The sequence below is a fragment of the Mercenaria mercenaria genome, chromosome 4 (assembly GCF_021730395.1).
Source record: "Mercenaria mercenaria strain notata chromosome 4, MADL_Memer_1, whole genome shotgun sequence".
In the NCBI taxonomy this organism is placed as follows: domain Eukaryota; kingdom Metazoa; phylum Mollusca; class Bivalvia; order Venerida; family Veneridae; genus Mercenaria; species Mercenaria mercenaria.
Genome location: NC_069364.1, coordinates 79,976,748 through 79,989,110, shown reverse-complemented (window position 1 = coordinate 79,989,110; position 12,363 = coordinate 79,976,748). Strand labels below are relative to the sequence as shown.

The following is a 12,363-nucleotide window of genomic DNA, read 5'->3' as shown; positions in this document are numbered from 1 at the left end:
TTTCAACTTCGTTGTTGGGTGCAGAATATTTATCTAAAAGAATGTAACATGCACCATGCACAACTAGGGTTGGTACTGATCATTTGTATTAAGTTTCATTTAATTGTGTACAAGGGTTCAGAAGATTAGGCACGCACAGGTTGCATATGCAGACTGTATGTATATAGTATGTTAACAAAAAAAAAAGTCCCATAACTGTGCAGAATTTTTTTTCTGGAAGAACCTAACATGCACCATGCACAATGAGGGTTACTACTGATCACTTGTATTAAGTTTCATTAAATCGTGTGCATGGGTTCAGGAGATTAGGTGCACAAGATTGCATATGCAGACTCTATGTATAAAGCATAATAACAAAAATCAAAGTCCAGTAACTCTGCAATTTTTGTTTCTGAAAGAACCTTACATGCCCCATTCACAACCACTGTTGTTACTGATCACTTGTGTTAAGTTTCATTAAATTGTGTGCATGGGTTCAGGAGATTAGGCGCGAACAAGATTATGTCTATGTATATAGTATAGAAACAAAAAACAAAGTCCCGTAACTCTACATTTTTTTTCCCAAAAGCCTAACATGCCCCATGCACAACTATACTGTTGTTACTGATCACTTGTGAAGTTTTATAAAATTTTGTCAAGGGGACAAGAAGAGATGGTTTACACATGATTGTGTCTACGGACAGACAGACAACCTGAAACCAGTATACCCCCACCCCCTTACAACTTCATTGTTCGGGGGGTACAATCATTTGCCATAATTTGTCTAAAAGCTGAAATATATTTATTTTATGAAAATAGACCTCATAAAAGTGCATGCATGTCTATTTAATCTTTCTTTATTTTCATTCCTGCAAAAGTGTACTCATTGAAACTATTACAAGAACATTTAAGTCATCCAGAAAAGAAGATAGGACTGTCTTTTTATTGGTACAAATTTGTTCTTTTTATTGTCTGTACTATTAAATTGTGGCTGAACACCATTAACAAGAACTTCTTAAGATCAAAGAAAGTCTGGTAAAAAAACAACAACAGAAAACAACACCATGCACATCAATGTTCACAACATCCAAAAACTGATGATGTTTTTTACATGAGGAATGTGGAGTCAGTAAATGAAAATGTATGTTCTGGGAGGAAAGGAACCCAACCTAACTGAAATGGTGCCAAAGGATCATTTAACAATGAACCTAACAGACCTGAAACGATGCCAAAGGTTCATTTAACTCATATTAAATAGATTGCTAGGGGGGCAGAATATGTATGACATGTCTTAATGTAATAACGGCATTTTAAATGAAATAACGAAACTACATACTGGGAGTAAATTCTTTGGATACATACCAATTTATGAAAACTACTATCACATACACTGTTATACAATTATAAACATTACCTTCTGTAAGCTTTCTGTGCAGTTCATTATTTATCATTCTTTTCAATGTAATTGTTTAATGGTTAAGAGTCCAACCCCTTCACTGAAAGTTGGGCTTACTTGTTTAAAAAAAATGATGGCATTAAGCAAATTGCTAATTACTTACATGTAGTTTAACCATTATAAACATAGAAAAATTAGCAAAAATTACTGTAATGCTATTAACATATGATATTTTTTGCCTACTGTGAGTTAGAATCTTGCATAAGATAAAAAAAAATTCCTTTAACATTTTAGAAAAAGCCAAGAGTGGGGGTTGGATTTAGCTGTAAAATACCTGAACAAAAAAATCTGGTTGACTGATTTAATGGTCATGATATTGGATGATGAGGGAAAAGTTGGGTAAACGGTTTACCTTGCACGAGCTCATTGCTCGAATTACTTTGATATAATATTGTAGTTCCCGCTGAGGAATGCAGAAGAAAAGAAAAGTAAACAAGATTATAAACAAGAGAGAAGACAAAATCCTCATATATATTATGTTTTCCTCTAAACATTTAACATAGATCAGATAATATTCACAACAGTTTTATTTTTGCATAAATCTAAAACCATTGTGACTTCCTGACAAACCTAACTACTGTAAAATCAGAAATTTTCATGAAGGATATAATTTTTTTCGCTATATTCATATACTACATGTCCATCTTCAAAAACATCTTACATGCCGAAATGCTATATTGTACTTGATAGTTCTGTATGTTCAACAAGTTTACTGTATATCACATTTTTTTTGTTGGGTTTAGAGTCGCATCAACACAATACAGGTTGTATGGTGACTTTTCCAGCTTTGGCGGTGGAGGAAGACCTCAATGTGCCTCTAAGGGCATTATTTCATTGCGGGCATCCCTGGGTAGAACCACTGATCTTCCTTAGCCACCTGGATGACTTCCTGAAATGAAGAATTCACACACCAAGCGAGGTTTCGAATCAACATCAGAGAGGGGCAAGTAATTATAAGTCGAGACTGTAACCACTCAGCCAGAGAACCCCACATATCTACCATACATACCAATTTCAAGTTCAAATATAGCAAAATTTTAGCCTTGTGAAAATATCTGATTGGTATTTAACAAAGTTGCAAAATTCTTAAAAAATGTCAACAAAACTGCTGACTATGCACAAAAATAAAACTGATGCTAAATTATCTGACCTACAATAATTGTTCTGTCTGAATAATCTGCAGCCAAAACACTCACACATACACCATTTTCTAATACCGTGTTCACACTAGCAGAACGGTTTTATTTTTATTAGGCACTAATTGGCTATAATTGGTATTTGACATTCAAAACCCATCAAAATATAATCTAGTTTGCGTCCACACTAGGCAAAGAAATGTGGTTTAAATATATACATGCAATGTTGGAAGTTAACGAATATCTTGCAATTAGCAAAAAAGGTTACAAAGAATTGAGGCTAACAGAAACAAGAAGGGGTCATCAATATTTAAACTTCTGTGTTCAACTAAGAATTTCTGTTCATTTCATCTATTGTCCATTTTGAGCGTCAGCATGACTCTATATTGCAATTTAATGTTTTTGTTTCAACAACAGTCCAATTACTTTTGCCAGCCACAGCATCAATTGTTTGATACAAAAGAGAAACACATGGTATTCTTCCTCCAAAAGGTAAGATCTGTGGATTTGGGATTGTAAAACCAGTCATAACCCACATTTGCGTTCACATTTGTAAAATAATGTAGCATTACTTTTTAATGTAGTATTAAAACCACCTCCCGAGGTAGTTTTAATGCTACATTACAGAAACCACTTGACCTTTACAACATTCACGTTTAACACCACATTTAGTGTGGACGCAAACGAGTTTAAAAAATAAACCCAAGTTATTGTAGGATTAAAAACGTAGTCTGAACACGGTATAAGATGTAAAACAATTTTATCTACAGATACATACAATAAATGCCAAAATTTATGCCAAATGTCATAAAGCTTTGACAGTAAAATTATAACTGAAGTAAAATACCCTAAAACATTTCAAAAATATATTAATTTTGGCCAATCTGACATCATCTGCTCTAAAACCTGAAAAGTTATACCTTATTAGCAATTGTCAATTAAACTATTACAAAAAATCTTCTGTAGCCATTTATAACTGACATAACCATGCAAGTTAGTTCTAAGTTCTGTTTTTAACAAAATGTTGCCAAAATGCATGTTTTCTCTTCAAATCAGGTGTCAATCACTGTTCCATTTATACATCCAACTTGACTCAACTCTTTTTCTCAAAAAGCTAAATTAAAAACCTTTCAGCCATAATTGAATACTCTGCAAAAAGAAAGAAAACAAATCCTATTAACATCTACAGAAAGATCTTGTGCACCAGAATTCTGGCAATATGGAGAATGTCAGAGCAGACCTCTGAAAAATGACAACATGCATTTTCTTATAATAACAAAAAAAAAAACATCACAGGCTAAACGATTTTCAACATAAGTTTCTTAGACTCTTAAATATGCTTTTACCACCATTATGTGATAAAGATTATAAAGTTTCAAACAGGAAAACCTAAGGTTTACACTGCTATTTACAGACAGAAATAGAGCCAGGTAACTTAAAAAGGTCTCTCTTGTGAAGTGATAGTTTTGCATACATTATCAACATTTGGGTACTGTGAAATCATTTTAATTCGCGTAGGACGAATTTTCGCATATTTCACACTAGGACCGATGCGCGAATTTAAGACCGCGCTATTATTATTTTTTAATTATATTTTTCATTACTAAAATTGAAAATGTGCGAATTAAAGCCCACACGAAACAGTCCTTTTTCATGTTTGCGCGAAATTTCATGTCAGCAAATTTAAATGATTTCACAGTATTTCTTTTATAAGTTTTGAATGTTTCAGTTTCCATAGAGTACCTAGTTTTTTCAAAACATAAAGATTAGTATAAATTTAAAAATCTTTAAAAAGCATACAAATATCATATTTCTCAAAAATAGATATACATGACTGTACTCATATTTTAACCAAAATTGCATAAAGTTATAGTTTAAAGACAATATTGAGAACAAGGAAATGTAACATTTCTTGGACATGTAGAGCAGAAACATCAAAGGGATATTATATGTTGGATATTTACTTGTTACAGGTATACATTACAGCCAATTGCATAAATCAAAGTACGTGAGGAAGTCTTAGTTCTGTCTCTATTCTTTTTAACTAAACACTGGAACAAACATAAAAGTGTGCCGTGCCATGGAAAAACCAACATAGTGGCTTTGCGACCAGCAAGGATCCATGCTGTTCGCTAACAGTTTCTCTGATTGCAATAGCCTTTGAAAGCGAACAGCATGGGTTCTGACCAGACTGCGCGGATGCGCAGACTGGTCTGGATCCATGCTGGTCGCAAAGCCATTATGTTGGTTTTCTCATGGCGCCGCTCAAGTATCTTTTCATCATAAACAGAAAGGACAGTATTTGTTAAGGATACGATGAGGACACATAAATATCTTTAGAATGTCAGGACATGACTTTTCCCTTTTTAAGAACAGGCACAATGCATGTAAATGTATGAGTACAAACTAACCATTATTTTATGAGACCTGATAGATAAGACTGCAGCTGTACAATTCATGCGCCACTGTTTTACTTGGCTCATGCATTTTGCCATACATTCTCTTTATTTCAAACTGTTCCTCCGATTACAAAAACATATCAGTCATGGTTTATTCTATTAATAAATCAAACACAGTCAAAACTCTGTATGCCCAACTTGATTATCTAAAAAAATCCAGTTTAGTCAAGGAATTATTTATTTCGTTGCAAAATATGCTCCGAAATAAAGTCTGAACTGCTCATAAAGCCAAGCGAATAAGATGTAGTATTTTCAAGCAACTTCTAACCCTTACCCTGCTAAATTTTTAAAATGGACTGGTCCATCATTCAATTTGGGCCATATGACTTATTATTCAAAGGGGTGTTCATTGAAAATTTACTGACTGAATAGCAAACAGTGCAAACCATGATCAGCCTGCATGGATGTGTGGGCTGATCTTAGTCTGCACAGGTCACATAGGCAGAATCACTTGCTGCTAGCAGGCTAAAGATTAAGGACAATAACAATAATATATAATATGAAACAGTCCAACATAAACCAAGTAAATGCTTCACTCACACTTCTAGTTACCACTAACTTTCAACATTGTAGTTGCTATTTTACTACATGTCACATCTTCTTAGTAGTTTCTTGAATTGGTATCTAATTGACCAATTATTATAGTCTAAATCACTGAAGATTATAGAAAGAATAATCATGACAGATGAAAGAATAATTATGACAGATGGAGGAATAAATGTCTTGGCAATAGATTGTCTAGTAAAGCCTAGACATCAGCTGTAACAGTAGACATGATCATTGACATGGGACACGAAAACTGATATGGCTAGGAGCACATTTTGGCATCAGCATTTTACAGATTTTTCTATTACAGAACTGGAAACAAAATACAGCAAAGCATTTATAATATGAGCCGTGCCATGAGAAAACCAACATAGTGGGTGTGCGACCAGCATGGATCCAGACCAGCCTGCGCATCCGCGCAGTCTGGTCAGGATCCATGCTGTTCGCTAACAGTTTCTTCAATTCCAATAGGCTTTAAAAGCGAACAGCATGGAGCCTGACCAGACTGCGTGGATGCGCAGGCTGGTCTGGATCCATGCTGGTCGCAAACCCACTATGTTGATTTTCTCATGGCACGGCTCATATCACAATTGTTCAAAAGGCTTAACTCAGCCAGATCATCATTGGTCATAGAAAATATCACAATTGTTCAAAAGGCTTTTAACTCAGCTAGATCATCATTGGTCACAGAAAATATCACAATATCTAACAAACTTTTCCTAGGAATTCTTCCTGTTAATTCATGTATATTTAATTGGAACGGCTGATTTACTGACATCATTTGTCAAACTTATTTATCAAAACTACAACCATGGATAATATTGGCTGTATATATCCAAAAATGTAAAAGATGTGAACAGATGACCTCGAAGTTAAGGCTTCTATTAATACTGAGGAAAACAAGACAGCTGAAGAGGAACAGGGTTACACCAATGTAAAATATATAAAGCGATGATCTCTGGGTTCAGACTTCCTTAATTGCTGGGGACAACAAGACAAATGATTGGAACAGTGTAATTATAATAGCCCATAAATGACTTTAATGTAAAACATGTAAAGAGATGACCTCAGGAATACAGACTGCCATTACTTCCAGGGAAAATAAGACAGTGGTTCTATATTGACCCATAACAGACAGTGGGGATACAGTCAGCCCCTGATGCTCTAAAATGCATAATGGTACAACAGGTACAACTAGTCACAGAAATTCACTTCTCTACCCATTTGACAGAGGAAAGTTGATTAACTGGTAAAAGGTATAATTATACAATTGTCAATTCTAAATATTTGATAATCGTTTGAGTATACTGCCTTATATAAAGCTTAAGCAGTCCAAACTTCAGGAAATGAAGCCCAGATCAGACAGAGTTCCATGATATATTATGATACATTACTTGAGTAATGAGATCTTACACCATTCTGATAAAAACTAAACATAGGCCTGCTGCATTTTGATGTTATGTATTCAACCACTAACAGACATTGACATTATATATCAATCATGATGTCCAAAGCAATCCAAATATCAGCATATCAAGTTAATATATGGATTTTTAAGACTCAAGATAAAGGGATATCTAAGCCATTGTTTTATTATAGATTTTTTTTCAGGGAGGTGATTTTGTTCTCTGATAAGATTAAAACTGTTAAATAATCAGCAGGCCTGTGGGTATAAAGATAACCTGGTCTCAAATGATCTGACCTATTATGTTTTATTACCCAATAACAATTTTATACCCATTTTTACAAATTCTCACAAATGGCTGCCAGCCAGCCAGTCTTTTTTTCTTTACTTTCTGTGGTGATAGTCATAGTTTTGGTGGGGGTGGAGGAGAAGGGTAAGTTTTTGAAATTACTGTTAACAGTTAGCCTTACATTTTGAGAAAAAACAAAAAAACACCAAATCATAAAAAGAAAGGTTTTTTTCACATGAAAATTGAACAGCATATAAAACTGTTACATACATTGAATTCTGAAAAAGGACTGCATAAAGGGGCCACACTTTCAGACAATTTCGCGATTTTAAAAACTCACCACTTTCAAAGAACTGTTACATATCTTCTTTTCGATGCATATGCAACAATGTCCAAGTACTGAAATTTCACATAACTAGGTGGAACATAGTTTTCAGCAAAATGTTCATCTTTATTTCTTTACAAATGGCATTCATTTTTAAAGGGGGACAACCTTTTCAGAATATTTTAAGTATATCCATCATACAGGACAGTACGGCAGAACATGTAAATTACATAGTGGCTTTGCGACCAGCATGGATCCAGACCAGCCTGCGCATCCGCGCAGTCTGGTCAGGATCCATACTGTTCGCTAACAGATTCTCTAGTTCCAATAGGCTTTAAAGCGAACAGCATGGATCCTGACCAGACTGTGCGGATGCGCAGGCTGGTCTGGATCCATGCTGGTCGCAAAGCCACTATGTTGATTTTCACATGGCACGGCTCAAATGGTTGTATAGATTGCTGGTAAAGGTCATGTTGTTCGTTTATCAAATATTTCTGTATTTTGATGATATACTTCTAAACTTTAAGGAGGCATTGTTCTAACTTGGTGTGTAGGCTAATACCCGTATAATGAAAAAATAATGATGTTGGCTGTGTATAATTTCGTTACATGAATGACATTAAAATCACGGCTACATCTAATTCTTATTTCAATATCATTTTTACAAGTGTTATATCATCTAGCTCTAATAAAATATTTTCCAATCTTGCATTTTCTCATTTACTTAACTGCCTAACAGAAGTCGTGTACAAATTCCAATCTACTTGTATATTATCTCCTCCATTTCTGCAAAATAACCCAAAATTCTTCTAAAAATGCTGATAAAATAGATCTTGATGACCTTTCTCAAATATTCATATGTGAGCTACACATTTACAACAATGTACAGAAAATAGGGATAATTTTGTTTAAAATTACTATCATTACATTGTATTATAAACACTATATAAAAATATGGATTTCGCCTTTTTTCCACTGACAAATCTCAGTGCATAATTATGTACAATATGAAAGACTTTGTTATATTTTTTTTATTCCTTTTACTAACTGAAATATTTTTAGTTTGTATATTTTCCTAATAAATAACAAGAGCCAAATCCATGAATTGTATACAGCATAACCCAATCATGGAAGGTTGCAGGTGCCTTTTAGAGAGGTTGAGTTAAAGAGGTTAATTAGAAGAAGTTTCTTAGAGAGTGTATTTACAGAGGTTATGTACATAGAATATTTTTATATTTAACTTTTAGCCGGCTGGTGGCAAGTGATTCTGCCGTTGCGACCAGTGCAGATCAAGATCAGCATGCACATCCATGCTGGCTGATCATGGTCTGCACTGTCCGCCATTCTTTTAAACCCAAAGCGAGCATGTTCTGAGTTTATCGATTTTATTTGCATTACAAGAGGTCATACCACAATTTCAAGGAAATTCAGCAAGAAGCAGACAAAGTTACACAAGATTGTTCCTAACATACAAATGTAGAAAGGTCTACTTTTCTGGCAATTCCCTATATACATGTTCTCTAACAATTATACAGAAAACAGACAATTAACAACATATCCATTACTACAGTTAATGAATTGATGACTGTTGTAATAGCCTACAAATTGCTTTATAACACAGACATGGTACAGCATAAGGATTGGTTTAATATATTTCCCTGATTTACTTAGCTGACCAGCACTAGGATACAGAAAGATGGTTGCCGATGTTGGAATGGTTAATATACTTCCCTGGTCAGCACTTTGCCTCAGGAAGTGAAAGGAAATGTTAATAATCAAAATATGGGAATGATGACTACAAACTACCTGATTTCCTTTGTTGGACAGTAATTTGATAACAAAAGAAAAAGTTACTTTTTTCGAATTTGATTGGGTCATAACTGCATTGAATTTTTAAAGATAATATCTCATTTATTCATGAAAAAAATACTATAAAGTTGCAAACTCTGACTTGGTCTAATTGTCTCAACCATTTCACCACTCAGGGTAGTGCTAACAATTACCTGCCCACCTACAGAACGTAACCAATCTAAGTTTCTATACTGCATGATTTCCACCAGCCTTTTAAAAAGATTGACATACAAAATTGTTCAGATGTAATAATAACAGTGACACCTGTAATTATTTTATACAGTGACTGCTGTAATTATTTTTTATATATTTAAAACTACGATGTGACATTTAAAACCAACTTTTTCCTGGCAAAACCCTGCAACCTTAGGAGAAAAAACTTCTGATTTAAGATTGTCGACGTCAAGCCATTTGCTCAGGTCAGATCCAAAAACAAAAGAATACAAAGAATTATTATAAGTGTGGAATGACTGTAATGTTCTCTATTAACAGAGAGTATTCCCAGAACATCCAGTGCCGAGAACTACTAATGAAATACGACACATCTGTTCCAGATATATTTTTTCATTACGTATTTCCATTGCTAAGGTATGGCAAAATGAGGAGAAAACATTCACGTGTTACGTAGATGTAATTAAGGTAACGCCAGCAAAGCTACCTATAAACAATAGAACATGTTGTCAATAATGTCTATAGCATAGTACAACTTGTTACATTGTCTAGTACAGGTAACCAGAATAGAACTTCTCCATGATAAATAACTAAAACACGTTAAGGTTATTTCCGAGAACAAACAACAACAAGTATTGACCTCAGCTTTGGCAACGCTTATAATCTGTACTTCTAAAAGAAAATACAAACAAATTTAGTCAGCAGACATTACAAAAAGCGATGAGGAATAGTTCTAGTACTTCATATACCATATTTAACAGAATATACATCAATACTTCCATACCTTTTGAACAAAATAAATTATGTTTACGAGTTTCCACATGACACTTATATATTTCACCATATTCCATGGGAATTCTATACAACTAGCTGTGAGAATAACAGAAGTTTTGAACACTTGTTCTTCAAATGAAGTTAAATAAACAATTTTTAAAACAATTACCATACGGAAATACATTATAAGATTATTATGTAGGAAACCCACTTAATTCCAATTTTTGCGTGAGTTTTTTTATGCAATCATACACAAATTAATGTTCGTAGCCAATTCAGGAGAATACAAGTCAGTAAGGGCTGGTTACGAACTATAAAATTAATCTTACAAGCTTCCTGAAAATTGACACAAATGTGACAATTCAAGGAATGAGTGTCGTTCTACATGCAGTGAACATGTAAGTTTTCAGTTAATTCACAGAGCTTTTTTTAATTGGGTATTGATAGGATTTTCGTCATTTCAATATAATGTACCGAGGGGCCAATTTTAAGAAAACTATCATTTTCACATAATTATTCGCATTTACTGTAGGAGTCTAAAATGACATACCTAACTGATGAGATGAGCATTTTGAACTAATACATTTAGTTCCAGTAAAAAAAAAATGAGTTTAAACATTTTCTCCCTGAAACATGATTAAATCAAAGAAAATTTTAATAGCAAACTTGAATTATTACTCCCAAAGAGGAGCTAGAAAACCAAAAAATGCAATATAGAAGTGTCACCAGAGACATCAAACCCATGACATAATTTCTATATTCCCACAAAAAGTCATGAGAATAGTCCCGTTTCAAAATCCATTTTCTGCATCACTGCAATATTTATCAATACTGACAGCAGAAGCTACATTGATCATATCTGTATATATAGCACTTTTATAAATGTCTTAGATGTCAACTGAGGACATGGAATTCTAATCAAATCTTGATAAACGATTTTACAAAATACTTACAAAACCTACCGGTAATCTGGCAGTTCAAAACCATGCCTAAATATCTAATTTATGTAATTCTGTCAATTTATATCGAAATATGTACAGATATGAATTCTCATAATCAAAATTACATATGAGCTGCGCCATGAGAAAACCAACATAGTGGCTTTGTGACCAGCATGGATCCAGACCAGCCTGCGCATCTTCGCAGTCTGGTCAGGATACATGCTGTTCGCTTTTAATGCCTATAGCAACTAGAGAAACCGTTAGCGAACAGCATGGATCCTGACCAGACTGCGCGAATGCGCAGGCTGGTCTGATTCCATGCTGGTCGCAAAGCCACTATGTTGGTTTTCTCATGGCACGGCTCATATATCAAAATATTATATAATCTTGAATTTCTTCTCGATTCTGCACAGCCTAAAAAGGGAAAGTAAAGAGGATTTATATTATTCATACTAAGTCTTATAAACTAAGAAAGCCAAAGCTATACAGAAGACCAGACTATTACTAAAGGCACTGACCTAAAGATTTTCGCTAAAAATGATCTTTCTTTAAAATTGAAGTTTGGTCATATTATGAACATCAGAACATGAGATTTTGTTTCTAAACTGTCTTACAAATGCCAAATCAAGAAAAAAAAATACGCCCGAGTTGAGAATCAAGCCCAGCCGCTGCAGCAATAAAAAATTTCCTGCGTTCTTGACCAATACACCATGCAGGAATAATTTACTGATAGTGGTTTAATATAAAGCTTTATCATTAAGGCAGTTTTCAATTTTAAATGGAAAAATTAGTAAAATCAACAAATTCTAATGTGTTTCCATAATATATAATCTGTCAGTAACCAAGTTTTAATGCCTTCTTAAGAAAGTCAATATAGCTATAATTTTCTGATGTCTAAAAATTGTCCTTTTTTTGTTGTCTTGAGATCTGGAGGTCAGTGCCTTAAATCTTATCTTATGATCTTATCTCACCTTATAGTACACTATTTTACTTTGGGTTATTCTGGGACAATTTTACTAAAAAGTGGGCCA

General features: G+C 34.0%; 1 protein-coding gene across 3 annotated transcripts in view; it reads right to left on the bottom strand.

Moving 5' to 3' along the window:
• Nucleotides 1-12,363, bottom strand: part of LOC123553018 (proto-oncogene tyrosine-protein kinase ROS-like) — a 133,462-nt gene that overhangs the window by 52,725 nt on the left and 68,374 nt on the right. For 2 of the 3 annotated variants that reach the window (XM_053541762.1, XM_053541764.1), the window contains exon 10: nucleotides 1,788-1,838. The exons of the other annotated variant lie outside the window; for it this stretch is intronic. In XM_053541762.1, the coding sequence (XP_053397737.1) occupies nucleotides 1,788-1,838 (51 nt within the window). The remainder of the gene's footprint in view (nucleotides 1-1,787; nucleotides 1,839-12,363) is intronic. 3 annotated transcript variants of the gene reach the window in all.